The sequence below is a fragment of the Pantherophis guttatus genome, chromosome 1 (genome assembly GCF_059756535.1).
Source record: "Pantherophis guttatus breed Tessera chromosome 1, ASM5975653v1, whole genome shotgun sequence".
NCBI lineage: Eukaryota > Metazoa > Chordata > Lepidosauria > Squamata > Colubridae > Pantherophis > Pantherophis guttatus.
Window position 1 is genome coordinate 133,439,076 of NC_142063.1, and position 23,166 is coordinate 133,462,241.

General features: G+C 38.6%; 1 protein-coding gene and 1 long non-coding RNA gene across 4 annotated transcripts in view; one reads left to right on the forward strand and one right to left on the reverse strand.

The window, feature by feature from the left end:
• Positions 1 to 21,242, forward strand: part of ACMSD (aminocarboxymuconate semialdehyde decarboxylase) — a 34,746-nt gene extending 13,504 nt beyond the window's left edge. For 2 of the 3 annotated variants that reach the window (XM_034424019.3, XM_034424037.3), the window contains exons 3-10: positions 6,404 to 6,515; positions 8,846 to 8,895; positions 12,699 to 12,935; positions 13,086 to 13,179; positions 15,224 to 15,319; positions 15,781 to 15,953; positions 18,423 to 18,521; positions 21,025 to 21,242. In XM_034424019.3, coding sequence (XP_034279910.1) covers positions 6,404 to 6,515; positions 8,846 to 8,895; positions 12,699 to 12,935; positions 13,086 to 13,179; positions 15,224 to 15,319; positions 15,781 to 15,953; positions 18,423 to 18,521; positions 21,025 to 21,087 — 924 coding nt within the window. In that variant the 3' untranslated portion in view covers positions 21,088 to 21,242. The remainder of the gene's footprint in view (positions 1 to 6,403; positions 6,516 to 8,845; positions 8,896 to 12,698; positions 12,936 to 13,085; positions 13,180 to 15,223; positions 15,320 to 15,780; positions 15,954 to 18,422; positions 18,522 to 21,024) is intronic. The other variant, XM_034424028.3, reaches the window with a different exon arrangement.
• LOC117669532 (uncharacterized) lies at positions 9,592 to 21,554 on the reverse strand. Its single transcript, XR_009621496.2, has 4 exons — positions 21,472 to 21,554; positions 15,652 to 15,713; positions 12,269 to 12,458; positions 9,592 to 9,852 (listed from the first exon to the last, which is right to left on the reverse strand). It is a non-coding gene; the product is annotated as an uncharacterized LOC117669532 (long non-coding RNA).
• Positions 21,555 to 23,166: the final 1,612 nt, after the last annotated feature.

The following is a 23,166-nucleotide window of genomic DNA, read 5'->3' on the forward strand; positions in this document are numbered from 1 at the left end:
AATCTGATCTTTGGCTTATGGTTGGATGGTTTATTATTGGTGGACTTTAATTCCTTCATCAGCAATTTTTGTTATACTAAATGGAATCTAAATAATTAAACAAGGAAATCAATGTATTTCTACAGCAAAACAACACTAGAAGAATACGTTGGATAAAGAATGCCTTGAACTTATTAAATAGCAACTCTCATTGCATCCACATTTGTGCACAGAGGAATTCTAATGTTGCTCCATTTTTCTCTGAAAACCAGAGCTACCTGCTATGCTGAAGGTCCTTAAGGAACCTTTGGATTCTAATGGGTTGTTATAAAATAAACAAGCAAGCAAATCATAATATTGTAAGTAAAGGGCAATTGTATGATCCCATCTTCAGCACTGAGGCCAGATTAGAAACATATCACGTGACCAAGGTGCTTGGCAATTTGGCAAACTGATGATGGAGGGTTAGGTCCAAAGTTAACTACAAACAAACAAACCAAGCACAGATTTTATTTATAATGCATTCCCATCCAGAATGCAGTTTAGTAATAATTATTAATAAATAAGAACTAAACAGCAATTAAAAGAATATTTTTGGAATAGGACAGCCTTAAGAAATCTAATAAATCTAATAAATGCAAAAATATAATAATATAAAATAATAGCCATATATCATTACAATCACAATAAAAATAATACTATCGGTAGTCTTTGACTGACAACCATTTGTTTAGTGACCGTTCAAAGTTACAATGGCACTGAAAAAAAGTGACTTATGTCTGTTTTTCACACTTATGACTGTGGTAATCACATGATCAAAATTTGGACACTTGGCAACTGGCACAGAGGTGGGTTTCAGCAGGTTCTGACCAGTTCTGGAGAACCGGTAGCGGAAACTTTGAGTAGTTTGGAGAACTGGTAAATACCACCTCTGACTGGCTCCGCCCCCATCTATTTTCTGCCTCCCACGTCCCAGCTGATCGGGAGGAAATGGGGATTTTGCAGTAACCTTCCCCTGGAGTGAGGAGGGAATGGCGCCCACCAAGCCATGCCACGCCCACAATACCAGTAGTAAAAATTTTTGAATCCCACCACTGAACTGGCATGTATATATGATGGTTGCAGTGTCCCAGGGTCATGTGATGACCTTTTGCGACATTCTGACAAGCAAAGTCAATGGGGAAGCCAGATTCGCTTAACATCGTTGTTACTAACTTAACAACTGCAATGATTTACTTAACAACTGTGGCAAGAAAATGGGGCAAAACTCACTCAACAACTGTCATAAAATGGGGCATAAAATGGGGCAATTGTCACTTAACAACTGTCTCACTTAGCAACAAATTTTGGAGCTCAATTGTGGTCATAAGTCAAGCTCTCCCTGTACTTAATAAATGCCTTACAGTGAGCAAGAGAGCACTTATTTAATGGAGGTGTATTCTTCTGTCCTGAGCTGTGGTCTCAGTCTTACAGAGGCTCTACTTCAAAACTAAAAATTCCATGAAGCAAGGTAAGGCAGGCCAAGAAAGATACTGTATAGATTTTTTTTTTCTGGCAGTCTAAATATTCAGAACTCACACAGCACTGAACAGCTTGGTGCAGACCCGAGCTCACGCTGTTTTAGTGACAGACAATTCTGCCAGAAATCTAGTTTTAAATAGAAAGCAGAACGGTTCTATCATTTCTGGGATTCAGAAATGTAATTTTTTTTTATCCTTTATCTAGCCACCCATCTTTCAACCGACGCTGGGCAGCGCCCAATCAAAAATTAACAGACATATAAAATCATTTTGAAAACTATAGAGCCCTGTCTGTGCTATATTGATCCAAGCAGTTTGTTTGGGCGTATTCTTGTTCTGCTACCATATGTTCATCAAAAAAGCTCACGCTATAGCTCTTTTAAGCATTAGAAAGACTATTATTTATAGCTGGCATTTATGTATGAAGACTTAAGAGAATCCTTGGAATAATTACAATTCTTTTAGCATTGCCTTCATCACTATCATGGTTCCACCTTAACAGCTTGCTTGAAAAATAACCACATAGGTTATTGCACATATCAAAAATATTCTCATTGAGCTGAACAAAAATGAATCCCAAAGATCTATTTTTAAACAACCAAGTCAGTTTGAATATCCTTTCCCCCTAAATACTTTCTCATCTATTGTTATGTAACAGTCAACAGAAAGCTCACATCCATTATTCATAGCCTGTAGGAATATATGGTTAAAATTTGCTCTACTTGCACTTTGGAAAATCAATTCTCCAACAGTGTTTTGCAAGAGAAATTAGATAATGGCTGCATAATTATTGCCTGTGATATTTGGAACTATTTTCTTAAAACATGACAGAATTTGGAGTTAGGGAATGGGAAGGAGGAGGACTTTGAGGTTCTAAAAGGTAATAGTTTTGAAAAATATATAAACCTATAATACATGCACTGTTAAAACTAGTTTTAGGATTAAGAATACTTAAGAATCCTACGTATCAAAATATAAGTGTACATATGTGCATTCAGACCTTTTAGTCCAACTTTCCTATCCTGATTCAGAAAATGATATAGCTGAAGAATTTCCTCTGCAAGTGGTTATTTTTAACCTAAGAAATAAATTCAGGCTTCCATAAAAGCTACTATTTCAGGTTGTGCCTCTAAGATCCAAACGCTAACTATAGGCACAGAATAAGACTGGAATTGGATTTATAAAAGAAATGTCACTCCCTTCCCTGCCAAATTAAATGACTTCCTATTATTCATTTTAAATACTGTATACACTTTATACTAACACTGTATATTAGGCATGATTCTTTTTTTGCAGTTTTAAGTGAACATCTCATGGGCTTTCTTAATTTTAGGCATCCTTTTGTAATAGATAGAAAGTCATAAAATCATATTCTTCCAAATTTGGAAGAGACCCTGAAAATCATCTAGTGACGTCTAATGCTTTGCTCAGTGCAGGAATCCTCTGTTGAAACATTCTCAACAGATGGCCACCTAGTCAGATAAAAACCTCAAGCAAAGGAGAATATAATGCTTTCCAAAGCAGTATGTTTCATTATTAAAAAATCTCTTACTGTTTTATTTTTCCTGATGTTCATCTGAAATCTACTTCCTTGAGATTTAAATCCATTGTTTCTTCTTTTCTAGAACAATTCTGAAACAACCCTACCTACCTCATCTTCTATGTTGTAACCTTCAATACTTAAGAAACTATCATGATTCCCTGTATTCTTTTCTTCCCAGGATAAACACACTCAGCTTCTCCAGCCATTCCTCATAGATTTTTCTTTCTGACCTTTATCTTGACTGCCATCGTGAAGACATGCTCCAGTTTGTTGGTTTTCTTTCCTAAAATGCAATGCAATATTCTAGATGCAGTTGGAACAGTGCAAAACATAGAGTCATTGTGACTGATTTATTTACCCTATAATGCAAAGCAGAGGTGGGTTTCAGCAGGTTCTGACCAGTTCTGGAGAACCGGTAGTGGAAATTTTGAGTAGTTTGGAGAACCGGTAGTAAAAATTCTGACTGGCCCTGCCCCCATCTATTCTCTGCCTCCCAAGTCCCAGCTGACCGGGAGGAAATGGGGATTTTGCAGTAACCTTCCCCTAGAGTGGGGTGGGAATGAAGATTTTACAGTATCCTTCCCCTGCCACGCCCACCAAGCAATGCCACACCCACCAAGCCACACCCACAGAACCGGTAGTAAAAATTTTTGAAACCCACCACTGATGCAAAAGTCCTCAACCCCCGGTTCGCAACCCATTGGGAACCGAGCCACCCAAGCAGCGGGCGAGTGTGCAAAACTCCATTTGTGCAAGCGGCATGCATGTGCGTGAAATCATCCCCTCACCACCTAATAAGTCCTTCTTGCTTCAGCCTGTTTCACCCAATTGAGGCTGTCAAAGCCTCCAAAGCCTCTGGGCAGGTTGGCAGTACCTCCTGTGTGGCTTGGAACTGGTGTGCATCTGGGTCTCTTCCCTATCCCACCATCATCAATAGGAACTACCTACAGAGAGAGGGGCAAAACCATTGTAAAAAAGGTGTCTCCAAACTCCAATACCTGCAAGTGGTCCAGCTGGATACCATGGTCGTTGCTACAAGTTCCCTATCCATTGAGTTCATTTTACCAAGGACCAACTTTGTTCTCTCTTTATCCCTAGCTAAAAACATCTTTAGTTCCCTCAGATTTTTTTAATCATAAGTGATTCTGTTTCTAATATTTTAAAATTTGCTTTATTATTCAGCATGCTTCATTTTTTAATTTAATTCAAAGCAATAAAAAGTAAAGCAAGCAATTTTTCCTTATCAGTAATAACATTTTTAGAAATGGGTATTAATCAACTGAATCATTGATATTCTGGTGTGAGGGCTACCATGAAATTGCATAATCTTCCCATCTTGGCTACTTCTCCCAAATCAGGTTTTTTTCTACAAGATCACACAGCCAGATTTATTATTATTACTATGCTTTGTCACACAGTCAACCAGATGTTCAGACTGGATTTGGCATTTTTGTCCACTTTCCCAAGGACTTTCCCAAGGACGTAGGATAGGCAATGTGGATGTTTGATGGTGTTACAGATATTGTTGCAAGATGAAAGCTGTTCTGAGTAAAGCTGCCTTCTGCAATCGATTGATGGTGAATTTGTCAATGCCAATGGTGTTCAAGTGGTGCTCCAGCTGTAGTGGGATTGCACCTAAGGCACCTATTACTACTAGTACTACCTTTGCTTTTTTTTTTTAACCACAATTATTCTATTTCCAAGGATCTGGTGTAGGCAGATATTGTTGTTTGATGGTGTTAAAGGTATAGCAGAATGTAAGCTGCTCTAAGGGACCAGGGGAGACATGATAGCAGTGTTCCAATATTTGAGAAGCTGCCACAGAGAGGAAAGTGTCAAGCTATTTTCCAAGGCACCTGAAGGCCAGACAAGGAATAATGGATGGAAGCTGATCAAGGAGACATTCAACCTAGAAATAAAGTTAAATTTTCTGACAGCGAGAACAATCAACCAATGGAACAGCTTGCCTTTGGAAGTTGTGGAAGCTACATCACTGGAGACTTTCAAGAAGAGATTGGACTGCCATTTGTCAGAAATGGTGTAGGGTCTCCTGCTTGAGCAGGGCGTTGGACTAGATGACCTACAAGGTCCCTTCCAACTTTGTTAATCTACTCTAAGCAATTTTGTAATTGACTGGTGGAGATTTTGTCAATGCCGATGATATTCAAATGGTGCTCCAGATGTTTTGGGAATACTACTAATGCTATTTTTGTTTAATTTTGCCATGTCATTCTACTTTTTGCAGATCTTTGTATTTGGTGATTTTTCTCCAGTTCTTTTTCTTTTGTTCTGCTGTCTTCAGGTGCTGCAACATTCACTATCCACACCTTTTTGTCTTTCTTATCAACAAATATTATTATATACACAAAAATGTGAAATCACAGCTGCCAGTTCTTTAGCTGATGTTGACCTTCATATTCCTCAAGTTCTTTCCTAGATTGTCATAATATATTGATGTAGTATATTTGTAGGGATGTGGTGGCTCAGTAGCTAAAATGCTGAGCTTGTCGATCGAAAGGTCGGCAGTTCAGTGGTTCAAATCCCTAGTGCTGCATAATGGGGTGAGCTCCCGTTACTTGTCCCAGCTTCTGCCAACCTAGCAGTTCGAAAGCACATAAAAAATGCAAGTAGAAAAATAGGGACCACCTTTGGTGGGAAGGTAACAGTGCTCCATGCGCCTTTGGTGTTGAGTCATGCCGGCCACATGACCACGGAGAAATCTTTGGACAGCGCTGGCTCTTCAGCTTTGAAACGGAGATTCAAAGCCCCCTAGAGTCGGGAATGACTAGCACATACGTGCGAGGGGAACCTTTACCTTTTTTAGTATATTTGTGCAACCTTTAATAATTGACTGATGGAAATTCTATGAATGCACAGATTTTCTAAGTGCCATTCAAGATCTTCTCCAATTCTTTGTCTTCCATTCTACTATTTCCTGGTATTAATATTATTTTATTCTACACATACATACATACATACATACATACATACATACATACATACATAGTTTCTCTGTCCAATTGTATTCAACTCTAGGGTCACCACCTTAACCATTACATGAAATTGGCTCATGCTATTATATAATTTCAAAAATCTGTGGTCACATGGGAGAAGACCATACAGATTAGGACAATATTACTGTAGCTTTATGGTAGAGTTTTTATATGGGATACAATAACTGGCAGGTATTAGCTTAGTGTTACAGGAGAAAACTATATTGCAAGAACTCCCATACTTTTAAGAGAAGGTCAGGAAAAGCCTTTATGTGCTTTAAGACAATTTATGAAATGTATACTTCTGACATAAATGAAAAAAATGTGCTAACATATCATATAGTACAATATATAAATGTATATTGCAGGGGGAAGCCAAAATGATGAAAGATGGAAAAGTTTTCAGAGTTATCCAAGAGAACTGTTGGGATCCAGAAGTTCGGATTAAACAGATGGACGAATCAGGTACCTTCAGCTCGAGTGTGTAAAATTTAAGTATCAGTGTGATATTAGCAGTTTTAATGAAACATTTATAATTAACCTTTAAAATGTCTTTATGTCAAATCAATTAAACCTTATCAACCCTTATCAACAAAATGATCTGCAACATCGTGAGAAGAATCTTTTTTTTAGTATCATGTCTGCCGGGGCTGATAATCCGGAATCCTCTTACACATGTTATCTGTGCATTGATAACACTCAGCTCTATTTCTCCATTAAGACCTGTGCATGTTCTGAACCATTTTCCAGCGATAGGATAGATGGGGGAGGGGGACAATAAACTGAGGATGAATCCTGACCAAGATATGGGTAGCTAGCTCCTAAATATACATAGGTGGAAGACTGGCTGCATTTTTGTCCTCAGAAAGAACAAGAAAATAGTTGGAGGGAGGGGAAGGGGTTCTAAACTATAAGAACATGTTCTCCTGGATCAGACCAGGGGTGGGTTCCACTTTACTACCGATTCGCAGCATGTGTGTGTGCTTCTGCGCATGCACAGAAGCTTCTGCGCATGCGCAGATCACCCATGATGACATTGTGGCAGGTGGGCAGAGCCAGTTTTACTACCGGTTATATAGAACTGGACAGAACCGGGAGTAACCCACTACTGGATCAGACCTCTGACTCATCTAGTCTAGCTGTCTGTTCTCACAGTGGCCATCCAAAAAAGAACCTTCATCTCCCAGAAGATGGCCTTCCAAGGCAGGTCCACTGCCAACAAGACTAGTGTAGAATGATCCTGTTGGTCCAACCCATTTTTGAAACCTTTCCTGAGCAACATCTCCAATCAATTGCTTCAGCATATTTAAATGGGCACTATCAAGATCCTGATTTAGGAGCATCTCTGCATCGATAGAGGAATAAGATTGAAGATCAAATTCATAATGTTCTGAATAACAATTGGATAAAATCCCCAGAACTCAATTCATTTATATTCTTTGCTGCATTGGCACATCTGGGATTCTAGAAGTGAAGTCTATACCTTTTGTTGGCTGATTTGGATCACAAGATGCCCCAACAAGTGACAGGATATCAAGAAAGCATGGCATCAAGAAAGATTAGAGCTAGCAACAAAATATTTTAAATAATACATTGCTTTTTCTATTTGTGTATAAAAGGTTGGGGGATATATTATTTGAAGGTTTTATAAATTTTAACAATTGGGAATGTTTTTGCATTGATGAATTGATTTATTTAGTAAACTAATTGCATTGACCCGGCTAAGGTATCTGAATGTTCCTTTTCCCCTTAAATGTTATCTTCTTTTCCTCAAACATTCATATTGATAGTACTTTAAAAATTACATTTGAAGTATATAGCCCTTCTTGCATTTTATACCGGTTCATTTATTAAACCAGAGTTTAATTTAGACTTTCTAATGGTATCGCAATTGCACTCCTTTGGGTAAATTTGGGTTGATCAACATTTGATTAATTTTACTGTGACTTTTCTGTCTGCACTGTAATATTTTCTGTTTAAGCTTTTTCCCTAATTTTGTAGGGTAGTGATTGGAGTGATTAAATGATTCATGGTTTTTATTTTGGAGCTATTATTTTGTCTTTAATAAGAAGTATAATATCTATTCAGAGACTTTTCTGAGGATTCTGAGACTCTTAAATAAATGCTACCTGAAATTAATCTGTGAAGAATGGCATTTGGTTCTTCAGAGATCTGTCAATCTCCTCCAAAACTAACATTCAATAGTGTACTGCGAGTTTCACCTAACACTATCAAATTCCTTACTACCCCAGAGACGGTTGTGGAGGCTCTACAGATTTCCACCCCCCACCCCGTCAAATGGATAAATAGTGAACAGGGTCCATTATTTTCTACGCCACCTTGATCAAAGAGATTTTTGTAAGTTATACAATTGATGGCAATCAGTTGTCGGAAACTAATAATAACTTAATGTCTACCACCAATAAGATGACTTTGGAAGCAATTCCTGTTTCACCATACATGGATAAAACCAGTGGTGAAATCCAAAATTTTTTACTACCGGTTCTGTGGACGTGGCTTGGTGGGCGTGGTGTGGCTTGGTGGGTGTGCTTGGTGGGCGTGGCTTGGGAAGTTATTGCAAAATCTCCATTCCCACCTCACTCTGGGGCCAGCCAGAGGTGGTATTTGCCGGTTCTCCAAACTACTCGAAATTTCCGCTACCGGTTCTCCAGAACTTGCTGGATTTCACCCCCCCATAAAACTGTAATGAAAAGACATGTGATCTGATTCAGCAGTTTTTAGGCTCTCTCATTGCTAAAGGATAAATCAGTACAATATTTAAAATCATGTATGCCTTTTCTGTTCCATAGGAGTCTCCGTTCAGGTACTTTCGACGGTTCCTGTCATGTTTAGCTATTGGGTAAGTCAATAGAAACCATTATCTTCATTTGTGCTGCAGCAGTCAAAAGGTACAGAAAGAGAGACAGTGGCTTTTGTAATTAAGTATTTCCTCTGCAATTGCAGCCCACTCAATTTGACACTCCCCCTCCCATGTCTCTTCTGATACTTGAAAAGAAATACAGTGCTCAACATCTTCAGTAAATGGATAGAAATCCACTCCGTGTTCTTGGAAGACATGTAGCAGCTTGGCAGAGCCCACTGTATGGAAGGATGGAGGTTTTCATCTTATTCTCTCAAAAGGCCTCACGTTCTGCCCTACTTCTTGACCCATGGAGTAGTGGCTTGTTACTCTTGTCTTTTAGGGGTGCTTCCCCGGCACCTTCCTTCTAACCCTGACACATGAGGGAGAAAGGAGTACCTTACCCTGGTAATTACAAGGTAAAAGTGAAAAATAAATAATTGCTCATAGTGTCAAAGTATATAAGACTAGGGATCTTAGCCCTTCTCCCTTTGGATATAAATTAGTTTTAGAGTACTGTGGTAGACAAAAATAATATTTTTTTTTAAAAAAGGCAAAGTTATAACAAAAATTCCTTGCATTTTAGAATGCAAGTAACCTATGCTGGATAAGATACGTGAAGTACTTTTTTCAGTCCAAAGATTTCGCAACTGCAAATGAATGGAATATAAAAAGAAACCAATGGAAAAATAAATTCTGTACAAGATGATGCTGATTTTTAATACATTAATGCCATAGGTTTACTATGTTCTAACTGACAGAAGAACACAATATTCTTAAATTATGATTCATTTTGAACTTTTTTTTGCCAGGGTGAACTGGATTTAGCTGCTCAGGCCATCCCAAAGATGGATCAGCATTAGGGATGTGCAAAATTCTTCATTCCAGGGATAGAATGTTCTAGGCAACACTAAAACATTCTCTTCTTTTCCAGATTATCATTTGCTCCATTTGTTTCTGCAAATAAAAGGTTTGGAATCATAAGTGATTCAAACTGTTCTGAATGAGAATACTTTGCACACACAACTATTCAGAAGTATACCAAGGTCAATAGTACTAAGAGTTGTTGAATAGTGCCTCAGTAGCATGAGGCATAGTGTATTTCTGAACAAGTATTGTTTATACGGAGCCAGTTCTTATTCAAGCCAGTCTTGAAGTGAAACTGGAATGGGTCTAGATAATTGGTTTGATTCAAGAAATCTTGGAATTGGGTCACCAATATTACGTATTCCAAATACCTCATCCAACAATACAATTTTGATATTGCCTGATACTTGTTTCCAGAGAAATAAATGACAAGTATATTCTTTATTGTTCCAAAGAAAACTATATGAGTATGAATTCACAAAGAGGAGCTATCAGTAAAATTTTCACAGGAGGGTGTCATTGGTTAAAGTTTTAGGGAAATTCCCCTTCCCCAGTTGTGGCTAAAATTTCAACACTGTGAAGAAATTTGTTCAAGCATGCAAATTTGATTTCATAGAAATTGAAAAGGGATAACCTTCCTCCTCCATTTCTAACATGATGAACAAATGAAATGAATTAAAATCTCCCCACATTTAAATCCAGCTGACAGTTAAAATTGATGTGTACTATCTCAACATAATTTTGTTGAAAATTACAGCCTCCCATACATTTAAGTGTCATGGCGCCAATTCTACACTTATTTACTCTTTAATTACTGTAGCTTCAGTCCTTAAGAGGCAGCACTGTGTTCAAGTATTAGCGCCAGGAGAACTAAAACTATTGCAGAATTATAACTAGGACTGTAATCCCTTAGGTAAATTCTGCTCTTCCACTGTGCAATAGCTTAAACAGATATTGTTTCTCCAACAGGATTTTGTGTTAGAAATGTGTTTGCCAAGACAATTGAGTAAACAGTGCTTCCATATTTTGTTTTCCATGTTTTACCCATTCAAAAGAGTAGTTATCAACAGTCTTATTTTAAAAGTACCAAAGACGGAAGTGTTCAGGCATATTATCCCAGATTTATCTGCCACATTTGAATTAATTAATGAGAACCAATCATGATTTTAACAGAGATCCTTCAGGATCAAGGATTTTTTTTTATCTTTGTCCCCCTCTCCCACCTGCTGGAGACATCTCTAACCCTTCAGTCACTCAGAGGTTGGCTAAGCAGTATGGAAAGAAATGATATTTTGGTTTGGATCCAAATATGCTACATGTTTGGTGATGGGGGGATGTATGTGTCTGTAAGAGGGAAATGTCATGGGAGAAAGCATAGAAAACAAAAGAGATACAATAATTGTTGTCTTAACTAATGAGCACATTCCAGGTTTGTTTTTTTTTTAATCTCAGAGCATCCCCTCTGCCAATTTCTCAGGAAGCTATTCACTAAGAAACATTGCTGCTGATGGAGGTTACCATGCCAACAGCGTTCAGTTAACAACATCAGTTGCAGCAAGCAATTCCTCTTGACTTCTAAAGCATCTACTTCTGTTCCTAAAGCACAGCAATAAGTTAAAAATTCCAGCAGAAAAAAATGTTAGCATGCGGAGGTGACTGTTCAAATAGGGATCCTTTACAGCAGGCGTGTCAAACTCAAGGCCTGTGGGACAGATCCATCCCGCAGGGTGCTTAGATTTGGCCCACGGGGCCGCCCTGAAGGACCAGCCCGCAGTGCCTCTGTCAGTGAAAATGGAGCTTAGGGGACTGCACACAGAGGGCTGCAGGAGACCTTCCCAGCCAAAAAGGGGCCCCCGGAGGGGCCGTGCCTGCCCCCCCAGCTCCATTTTCATTGGCAGAGGGCCATGCCCACCCCGGCCCAGCCATGCCCCCCCAGCCCCCCCCCCAAGGTCAAACACAACCCTGATGCAGCCCTGAATGAAATTGAGCTTGACATTATGTCGATGCAAATTACAATCATTATCTGCATCACATTCCATGATGGATAGTCATTAACTGCACAGGTCATGGAGTTGGTGATGATGATTTGTTAGACTTTTGAATGTTTTTCCTTGCTTTGGTTTTTGTCCAGATTTATCTGCTGGGAGAATCTAAGCATGCTGCAGACATGATAGGACGTTTAGTAGCTACTTCACATGTTAAGCAAACTGTCCCTTTTTCCCAGGATAGGATAGGCTACTTTCTTAACATTTTGAATGAATCTGCTTGGCAGCCACAGGCTGAAGTAAGCATGTAATAAAAGAGCAGAGTTAATAGTTGTCATATTCAGAAGTTTTTTTAATGAATTAATTCCTTACTTCAAACTATCGTACTCCCGAATTACTAGTCTCTAGTAATTTTCCCATACCAGCTTGATGAAGATTGTGTCACCTATAAAGTATCGCAACAACATTTAACTTAGCAAAGAGACAGATACCAGTAACAAAAATAGTTAAGTGACTTTTACCTCATTTTATGACCTTTCTTGTTAAGTAAATCACCGCTGTCATTAAGTTTGTACCACAGTTGTAAAGTGAATCTGGCTTCCCTATCAACTTTGCTTGTCAGAAGGTCATAAAAGATGATCACACGACCCCGGGACATACAAGTCAGGTGCTAAACGTCCAAATTTTGATCACATGACCATGAAGATGCTGCTAGAGTGGTATGAAAAACAGTCATACGTCAGGTTTTCAGTGTCATTGTAATTTCGCTAAAAAAAATGGTTGTAAATTGAGGGCTACCTGTACATGGATTAATTGTTTCATCGAGTTAAAATACATAGGCCTTTGGTTTTAATTAAGTACCGTTTTCCAAATGTTTCTACTTAAGATTCAACCAGTCCTCTCAATCTGAAAATGATGTTTTAATTACTCAATCCTCTTGTTTGTTTCCAGGCTAAACCAGAGGATACTCTAGATTTGTGTCGGTTGTTAAACAATGACTTAGCTGCTACAGTAAAGAGGCACCCAAAAAGATTCGTTGGATTTGGTACTCTCCCCATGCAAGCTCCAGATCTGGCCGTGAAGGAAATGCATCGCTGTGTGAAGGAACTTGGATTTCCAGGGGTGCAGATAGGATCCCATATCAACAACTGGGAACTGAGTGCTCCAGAACTTGCTCCCATTTATGCCGTAAGTAAACATGTTCTGTCTCTCCTACCACAAGTCCTGTAATGAGTTGATTTTTTTTTCGTATCTAAAAATTTCAACTTAATGGCCTGAGATATTATCCCTGTTGTCCTCTATTTAATAATCTTTTAATTTCTCTCTTGGCGATTTAAGGCTGCTGAACAATTAAACTGCTGCCTCTTTGTGCATCCTTGGGACATGCAGACTGATGGAAGGATGTCTAAATACTGGCTTCCCTGGCTTGTAGGTCAGTAATTACTGTGCAGAATTGGCATTCTCTGTGACAATCATTGGTTTGATTTATTGGTTTGATTTTTCAAAAATCTGGTCCAATCAAGAGACTTTTAAAAAAAATATATATTTTATCTTTATTTTTAATTTATTTTATCTTTAACTTATGGAGATGGGAGGATTGGAAATATACAAGGAAGTTTTCTGACAGTCTCATTAAAGTAGGCACAGGAATTACATTTATGAAGAGGAACTAGTTACAGGTAGTCCTCGACTTTACGATCGCAATTGAGCGAGACAGTTAAGTGAGTTTTGCCCCATTTTACATTTTTCTTGCCACAGTTGTTAAGTGAATCGATGCAGTTCTTGAGTTAGTAATACAGTTGTAAAGTGAATTTGGATTTCTCATTGACTTTGCTTGTTGTAAAGTCACAAAAGGTGATCACATGATCTTGAGACACTGCAACTATCATAAATATGAGCCAGTTGCCAAGCATCTGAATTTTGATCACATGACCATGGAGGTGCTGCAATGGTAAGTGTGAAAAACTGTCATAAGTCACTTTTTTCTGTGCCAGTGTAACTTCAAATGGCCACTAAATTAAAGGTTGTAACTCAATGACTACCTGTATTTATATTTATTATAAAGGATCCCCAAAAGTTTACAGGTCATCAGCAAACATGACCAATGCCATCCTCATACAAAACCCTAGCCAGAAACCCAACGTAAATGAGTCCAAACAATCCACTTCCTTCAGACTCCTCTGAAGTTGATGCCTGAACATATTGTCTACCACCTTGCCTACATACGGAAGTTCCATGGTTGTCATGGAGACCATGAGCTCTGGAATCATTCTGGACTCTATGGCATGGAATCTCAATCATGAACTCAGTGTCAGAATCCAGCAGCTCAGGTAGAGAAGGTGTTGTGTCATAGGGAAGGCAGTAACAGCAATGCATCCATCTGAAGGGTCCTTGGTGCTCTCTGAGCTTAGTTGTTTTCTTGCAGATGTTTCATTACCCAACCAGGTAACAATATCAGTGCTAGGGCAAACATAAAAGATCCTTTTGTAGCACCTACATCATTTTCTCGAATAGTATGGCTAGCCAACATATTAATGATAATCCAGTATTGGTTATAGTAAATAACCGTCGATCAAAGAAGCAACATGCCCTCTTCCTTAGTGTCAATATACTTTTGGTAATATTTTACTTAAAGCTACATGGGACTGAGTACCTCTCGTATCACACTTTGAAATATTGTATCCCACTGTGCTTTTCCAAGGAAGCTAGTACCACTCTCTGTCCTTTAGGACTCCAAGTAATGACACAAAGATTCTCATGGATTGGGTTGTGGACTCTCTGGGCTGAAATCCATTGGTGCCATGTCAGCCGTTCTACAGCTTCTCTTTGCTGTAATGCCAGGCAGGCCCTGAGTCCCCAGAATTGAGATTGCACAGAATTTTCTGTCTGCTCCTACTCTTCTTCCTATTCCTTGGTTGAAGATCTGTCCAAGAAAGCTGTAAGAACTTTATGGTACAATACAAAAACAACAACAATTGTCTTTGTACGTGTATACACAGTATACCCATACAACAAAATTCACTTAACACCCAAAGACCAGGTCCAATACACATAACAATCCCCAAACACACTCCCACCCACCACAATTCTTCACCCCTAAACCACCCAAACATCCACACAACAGACCAAGTAATGCTGTCCAACAGCTCACTGATGGTGGCCCGTTAGTTAATTGTTGAGTGCAATTATAGGTCTGGGATAGAAACTATTCAGAAAATGTGTGGTCCGAGTTTTAATTGTTCTGTATCTTCTGCCAGAAGGCAACAGTCCAAAAAGATTGTAAGCAGGATGGGAAGAGTCTCTGAGAATGTTATGCAACTTCCTCAAACAGCGAGATTCGAAGATGTTGTCCAGTGCTGGTAGCTGGAGCCCGATGATATTCTGGGCAGTTTTAATGATTCTCTGTGGAGCTTTTTTGTCTGTTACCATCATATTAGTAGCAATCATTCAACCTGAATATTATTTCTTATTATTAGGCATGCCCACTGAAACAACCATTGCCATTTGCTCCATGATTATGGGAGGAACTTTTGAGCGCTTCCCCAATCTGAGAGTTTGCTTTGCCCATGGAGGTAAGTATCAGAGCCAAGCTAGTATTGTGATTATACCGTTGCTGTAGAACTGCAGAATCCCTCAGCCATGATAACTCAGTTGATGGTCAGTCCTATCTCTAAACTAGGGGTGAAATCTACTTACCTTTCCTACCGGTTTGGAAGTTCGCACACGTGCCACAGTCAAGTTCAATTTTTGACCCTCTGCGCATGCACAAAAGGTCAAAAATGGGTTACTTCCTGGTTTTAACAACATCCAGGCGGGTGGGCGGAGCCTTGCGCACCGCCTCTACCAGTTCGCATGAGCCGGACAGAACCGGTAGGATTTCACCATTGCTCTAAACCCAACTTACCACCTGCTGTTGTTGTTGAAGGGACAATCATGGAAGAAAGAGTAATATGCCACCCTGTACTCCTGCAGGAAAGATAGAATATAAACTAATGCATAAAACATATAAGTTACATTTTTAAAATATTTTTAGGTGGTTCCTTTCCTTACACAGTGGGACGTATCTCCCATGGATTCACAATGAGACCTGACTTGTGCGCAATCCATAACAAAATTGATCCAAGGCAATACCTTGGTTCATTCTACACAGATTCACTGGTTCATGATGAGCAAGCACTGAGGTTGCTGATAAACGTAATAGGAAAGGTGAGTGAGAATCTCTACTACAAGATACTGTTCATTCCTAGACCATAAAAACTATTCCACAAAAGAAGCCTTTGAGATTGAAGGCCAAATGAGACATCATTCCATTCGTTCAATTAGCAATAGCATGAATGTTTTCTTTAAAATATAGCAGTAGTGGCATCTCTGATAGACTGACATCCTGGCAGAGGTACAGAGCTTTAATATTGATTTACGATATCATCCCTCTACCATACACACACACACACACACACACACACAAAAGCAGACTAGACTGAATTAGGCATCTCTATTTTGGCCTAAAGGGTTTAGGTTGGAGCATTTCTTTTAGAACCCTGTGGTGACACCTACTGGAAATAACATGTAATAGCAAAAAGGGAAATGTGCTTTCTTTAGTCTGCATCACCAATTGCAAGTAGAAAAACATTTGTTTTTTTACTTCCAGGTTCAATAAATTGGGCTTCGCTTCCAAAATGTAAAACCCACATTTTTTTTTTGTATTTTAATCTATATGTCCAGGAAGTATCCTTCTCCCAGTTGTTCAATATAGTCTATGTTAAAAAGGCATACTTTATGCTCAAAAAAACCTGTATGGTGGAATAGGATGAGAAGAAACACAGGAATTATGAAGGAAACCATCAATTCATTACTGATCGTAATATAACTCAGCTTCACTAATATCTTCCCTTTGGTGCAAGACATACTTTTATAGATGAACAATATTTCTATTGTAGATATCTACCAAAGCTATTTGCAACTGTTAATAAGTGGCTAGATAAAAATATATGATGAAAGGTTAAATTGATTGTCTTCAATCGATAAAGGTTTACAAAATTCTCCTTTTTTCTTTCCTATGTTACAGATATTGACTAAAATGCTCCAAAAGCAAACTATTTTTTTTTTCAATATCAGAATTAATTTAATGCAATTTCAGTCAGGGTACCTTTGGGTTAAAATCAGTGATTGAAATATTACTCTCTTTTTACATGTGTTGCTTGTGTGGTGCATGTAAAAAAACATGGTGGGCAATAGTCATGTGATTATGACCACCATGTTGGACTTTGTTTCTTCTCCCACAGAAGCCTTTGGTTCAAATACTTTATTAATATTGTTCATCAGCTATATGCTGTCTTTCAAAATCAGATTCTATATTTTATTCCAAATTATTATCTTCATTATCATCTTTATTTTAGTAAATAAAAGTGAGAAATTTTTGCGTACTGAAATACATAAACTATATACTTTTATCTATACAGAGCGGCAGTGATGCAGTGGTTAGAATGCAGTACTGCAGGCTACTTCTGTTGACTGCCTGTTGACTGCAATTTGGCAATTTGAATCTCACCAGGCTGAAGGTTGACTTAGCCTTCCGTCTTTCCGTGGTTGCTAAAATGAGGACCTAGATTGATGGAGGCAATACGCTGACTCTGTAAACTGATTAGAGAGGGCTATAAAGCACTGTGAAGTGGTATATAAGTCTAAGTGCTACTGTTATAGAAAATAATATAATTATATCAGAAATATCCAGGGGTGAATGCTCCCAGTTTGGACTGGATCGCCCGATCCGGTAGCGATGGCGGCGGGTGGTTCGGAGAACCAGTAGCAAAAATCCCTGCGCCCCCCCCCCATGCCCAGCTGAGCCGCACGATCATCAGAGGCTTTTTTAAAAAAAAAACTTTTAAAAGCATTTTTTCTACAACCTCTTCCAACGAAAAAATGCTTTTAAAAGTAAAAAAAAAAAGCCTCTGATGATCGTGCGGCTCAGCTGGGATCATCAGAGGCTTTTCAAAGGATTTTTTCCTGCAACCTCTTGGCCGAAAAGGTGGTAAAAAAAATGCTTTGAAAAGTCACTGATGATCCCAGTTGAGTTGCCTGATCGGCAGAGAGGTATTTTTTAAGAAATACCTCTCTGCCGATCAGGCAACTCAGCTGGGATCATCAGAGAGGTATTTTTTAAAAAGCCTCTCTGACAATCCCAGCTGAGTTGCCTGTTGGCCATGGCCACCCAGTCACATTACCCCCCCACACTAAGCCACGCTCACAGAACCGGTAGTAACAAATTTTACATTTCACCCCGGAAATATCCTTCTCATCTTTCCTGTTACTTACTCCTATTGATATCTAATTGTATCATTTTATTGTTGTATATACACTGAGAGCTTATGCACCGGAGACAAAATCCTTGTGTGTCCAATCACATGGCCAATAAAGAATATTCTCGTCTCTTCTCTTCTCTTCCATCCTATCCCATCCCATCCCATCTCGTCCCAATGAGAATCCTTTAATAAGGAAAGAGATATTTATCTCTTCCAAGATAATTTAATCTAAGTTTGCAGAAAAGCTTACAAAGATTTAAATGTGCATGTCTGTCGATCCATCCAATTCCATAGTTTTCACAATGATTCCTTAAAATGAAAAAACAAACATCCATTAAAATGCCAAGAGGTCAATCAATCTTGTTTCTATTTTCAGGAGAAAGTGATGTTGGGAACAGATTATCCATTTCCACTTGGGGAACTTGAGCCTGGAAAACTGATTGAATCTATGGAGGACTTTGATGAGCAATTAAAAGTATGTTATCTGATTTTGAGTCTTTGCTTTAATGTTTAATGTGCCTGTCAGTAGTGTAGTTTTGTAGTTCATTGGCCTTGATTTGAAGCTTATATGACATAGCTTATTATTTACAGTAAATATATAAGCTTCTAGTCAGACAGACTTCTTTTTAAGGACAAAATTACTGCAGGTTCGAATCTCGCCAAGGCTCAAGGTTGACTCAGCCTTCCATCCTTTCTAAGGTAGGTAAATTGAGGACCCAGTTTGTGGGGGCAATAAGCTGACTTTGTATAAATATACAAAAGGATGAAGGCTATTGCATAGTGCATTGTAAGACGCCCTGAGTCTCCGGAGAAGGGCGGCATATAAATCAAATTAAAAAAAAAAAAAGTAGGATAAAAGTAATGTAAATTAAAGTTTATAAGACAATTCGCAGAAATTTACAGTGGGGACAACTATTTTAAAATTTGCTTTCAAGTCAGACTTGATTCCTAGTGACTGCACAGATTTCATTATTTTTCTTAGCTTCGTTTGGAGATAAGTTTCCCATTGCTTTCTCCCAAGGTTGAAAGGGAACAACTAGCCAAGAAGTGTCAAACTTGCGGCCCTCGGGCCAGATGCATCACATGCTGGCCACGCCCACCCCTGGTTTAGCAAAGGGGGGGAAAGTCACGATACATCACGTGACAACAATATGACGCCATGTGTTTGACACCCCTGAACTTGCCCAAAGTTACTCAGCTGGCTTCCATGTCTAAGTTAGGCCTAGAATTCAGGTTTCACCATTCTTACTTCAGCACTTAACTAATGGATCAAACTGGTTTCCACAGTTGGTCATATTTTGAAATATTTTGAGACATTAGGAGTAAAGCTAATATGTGGTCATTTATATTCATAGGAAATCTGAAGGCAAGAATGGAAGAATTTATAAAAAGTTATTTTTTCCATAATAAACTGGTCCAGTGGTGGGTTTCAAATTTTTTTTACTACCGGTTCTGTGGGCGTAGCTTGGTGGGCATGGCATGGCATGGCTTGGTGGATGTGGCTTGGTGGGCATGGCAGGGGAAGGATACTGTAAAATCTCCATTCCCTCCCCAATCCAGGGGAAGGTTATTGCAAAATCCCCATTTCCTCCCAATCAGCTGGGACTTGGGAGGCAGAGAATAGATGGGGTCCAGCCAGTACTTTTTACTACCAGTTCTCTGAATTACTCAAAATTTCCTCTACCGGTTCTCCAGAACTAGTCAGAACCTGCTGAAACCCACCTCTGAACTGATCCTCTGAGTAACTGAGAAACAGACTATAATACCAGCACCCTTCCCCAATGCCTGGAATATTCTGACGCAAATTTCAAAAAACTAATAGGAAAGAACAGAAGCTTCATATAAAAATTCTAAGGTTGTCATTTCAGTATTATGGCAGTGAGATTTTAAAGTAAAATACCTACCTCCAGAATAGAAGAAATGTTGCCTCTTTGGGCCATTTACAGTAAACTTGTTTTGCCCTACCATAAACTAGACATCCATTCAAAGCCTGGCAAAGAATCACCTTTTTTATATATATTATCACCCACTGTCATTTTAAAAACTGTAGGAAATTAATGTATTAAATTATTTTAATGTGTGGTGAGTAGAAAACTATCAGGAAACAAAAGAGCTATAAGCTATAGGGTTTTATTTATTAATTGAATTTATATGCAACCCATCTCACCAGGGGTGGGTTCTACTTACCTTTACTACCAGTTCGCAATGGGGCTGCGTGTGTGCACTCTTCTGCACACGCGCAGAAGCGCATGCGTCATTTTGATGACGTCGGGGTTGGTGGGCAGAGCATCCCACCGGTTTTACTACCAGTTCTATAGAACTGGTGCAAACCGGGGGCAACCCACCACTGCATCTCACTATCATTTGACAATAGTATGTCAAATTATGTCAGGAAGCTTTAAAAACTAATTAGAAATTAGAAAGTGGCAAAAATTAAACAATTATGATTCTGTGTTTGAAACAGGGGGCATTTTCTCATGAGAAGATGCTTAAATAGTCACCAGGAATCAACTATGATTCAATAGAGTTTTTAACCTTATCTGTTAGAGTCCATGCATTTTTTAATATATGCCCTTATCTTCCAATCCAAGTTACCCCTCAGCATTATTTGATAGAATAGGAAGGACTGAACATTTCTATTGCAATAACACTGATATCTGATGGAGATATATTGGTAATTTGCTCTGCATCTGGAGCAGCATAAAGTGATTAAAAATCATATTAATCTGAGAATAAGATACATTACATTTGACAGGTTTTTCAGGCATACCTATCTGTTGTCTATCTGTTCTCCCCACATCATTAGCATGTTCCGAGAGATTCTGAGAAGCGTCTACTTAATGTGGTTCATTATAATACATAATTAATTTATGAATTTAAACAGCAATTCATTGAGTATTTGACTGAGAAGTCTTTTGAGGCATCTTTTGCACATATATGTTAATGCTTTCTCAAAATCTTCATTCTTTTTGTTACAGGAGAAACTCAAGTCTGGCAATGCTCTTTCATTTTTGAATATTGACAGAAAACACTTTGAGTAATAACAGAACTGCTGTAATTATATATCTACATCTTTAGGTTCTGAAGGACAACCATAAACCTCATCTTCATATTTATGCAGTATCATGCCAATTTCAAATAATATACATGTGCTGAAAACCTGAATCCAGGTTATAATAAAACCTTATAAAAGCTGCATGAGCTAAGAACTTTTTGAGAAGTTATATAGTTGTAAGAATTTTTCTTGTTATATATGGAATGGACCATTTCAGCATGACATCAATGAACGATTATCACTTAAATTTAGAAGGTTGCCTCTCTTACACAAAGTTTGCACTGTTACACAGAGTTGGAGAATTTATTTATTTATATCCAGCCTTTTCAATTTTAAAAGTAACTCAAGTCAGTGAACATATCCAACATACCTTCCTCCTCCTATTTTTCCCACCACAACAACTGAGAAATCTTTACTGTACTGGGGTGGCCTCATATTGGGCAAACAGGACCTGTAGTAGACATAGATTTAGAACAACTTTATTGTCACTTTGAATGTACACTAATCAGCATACATTAAAATGAAATTTCATTGCATACAGCTCTCAAAGGGTCACCACCTCCAATACACACTACATAAACATGACAAAATAATAAATAAATAAATAAATATATGCCCACATATATTATACGACACAGCGAAACAACACAATCTTGTTCGGATGTATACATGTACATGGCGAGAAAAATGAATCTTGCGAGTTTACCAGACACAGTGCATAGGAAACAAAGCAGAATCTGGTAATCCTGCTAGAAATACTTCGAAACCTCCTCCTAGAGGGGAGCAACAGAAATAGACCATAAAGTTTGTGTGGGGTCTCTAACAACACTTTCAGCTCTAAGCACATAGCGCTTATAAGCAGTATCTTGAATAACAGGAAGCAAGCTTCCTATAATCTACTCGGCTGTCCTTTACCACTCTCTGAATGGACTTTCTCTCTGAGGGACTGCAGTTTGTTAAAATGCTCTCGATCAACAGAAGGTGAAAGATGTGCTCTCCTCATCCGAAGCAGAAAATGACGACGCTGGTTTGCACACTTCACTCAGGATGACATGTGGAATAAGTGCTCAGTAAGTTACTGAAGGCCTGAAAGTTTATTTCATAAGCTTGCTTCTCTGACCAAATATCATTTCCCCTTTCATTTCACTCTCTGTATTCACCTCCCCAAATCAGGCAAGATATTTAAGTAGATAAGTCTTCTACTTATAATCACAATTGACCCCAAAGTTTCCTTTGCTAAGCAAGACAGTGATTAAGAGAGCTTTATTCCATTTTATGACCTTTCTTGCCGCAGCTGTTAAGTGAATCACTGCAGTTGCTAAGTTAGTAACATGGCGGTTAAGTGAATCTGGCTTTCCCATTGACTTGGCTTGTCAAAGGTCACAAAAGGTGATTACATGACCCTGGGACACTGCAATCATCCTAAATATGAACTGGTTTCCAAGTATCCAAAATTTGATCACATGACCATGGGGATGCTGCAATGGTTGTAAGTGTGAAAAATTGGCATAAGTCACTTTTTTCAGTGACGTCGTAAGTTTGAATGGTCTTAAAAGAATAGTTGTACATAGAGGAATACAGGTAGCCTTTGATTTACAATAGTTCATTTAATGACCATGCAAAGTTCCAACAGCACTGAAAAAAGTGGCTTATGATAGTTTTCCATTCTTACAACCGTTGCACCGTCCCTATGGTCATGTGATCAAAACTTGGATACTTGGCAACTAGTTCTTATTTATGACAGTTGCAGTGTCCCGGGATCATGTGATCGCCTTCTGCAACCTTCTCTGAGAATCAAAGTCAATGGGGAAGCCGGATTCCCTTAACAACTGGGTTCCTAACTTAACTCTAGTGATTCACTTAACAACTGTAGCAAATGAGATCATCAAATGGAGGAAAAGTCACTAAACAACTGTCTTGTTTAGCAACAGAAATTTGGGGCTCAATTGAGGTCGGACGTCGAGGACTACCTGTACCTGGCTGACTTACAGGGGTATGTGTGCTTTGGCTTTCCATGTCTATTGAAAACAATGGAGAAATCTCAAAGTCCAGTAACAGGCATCCT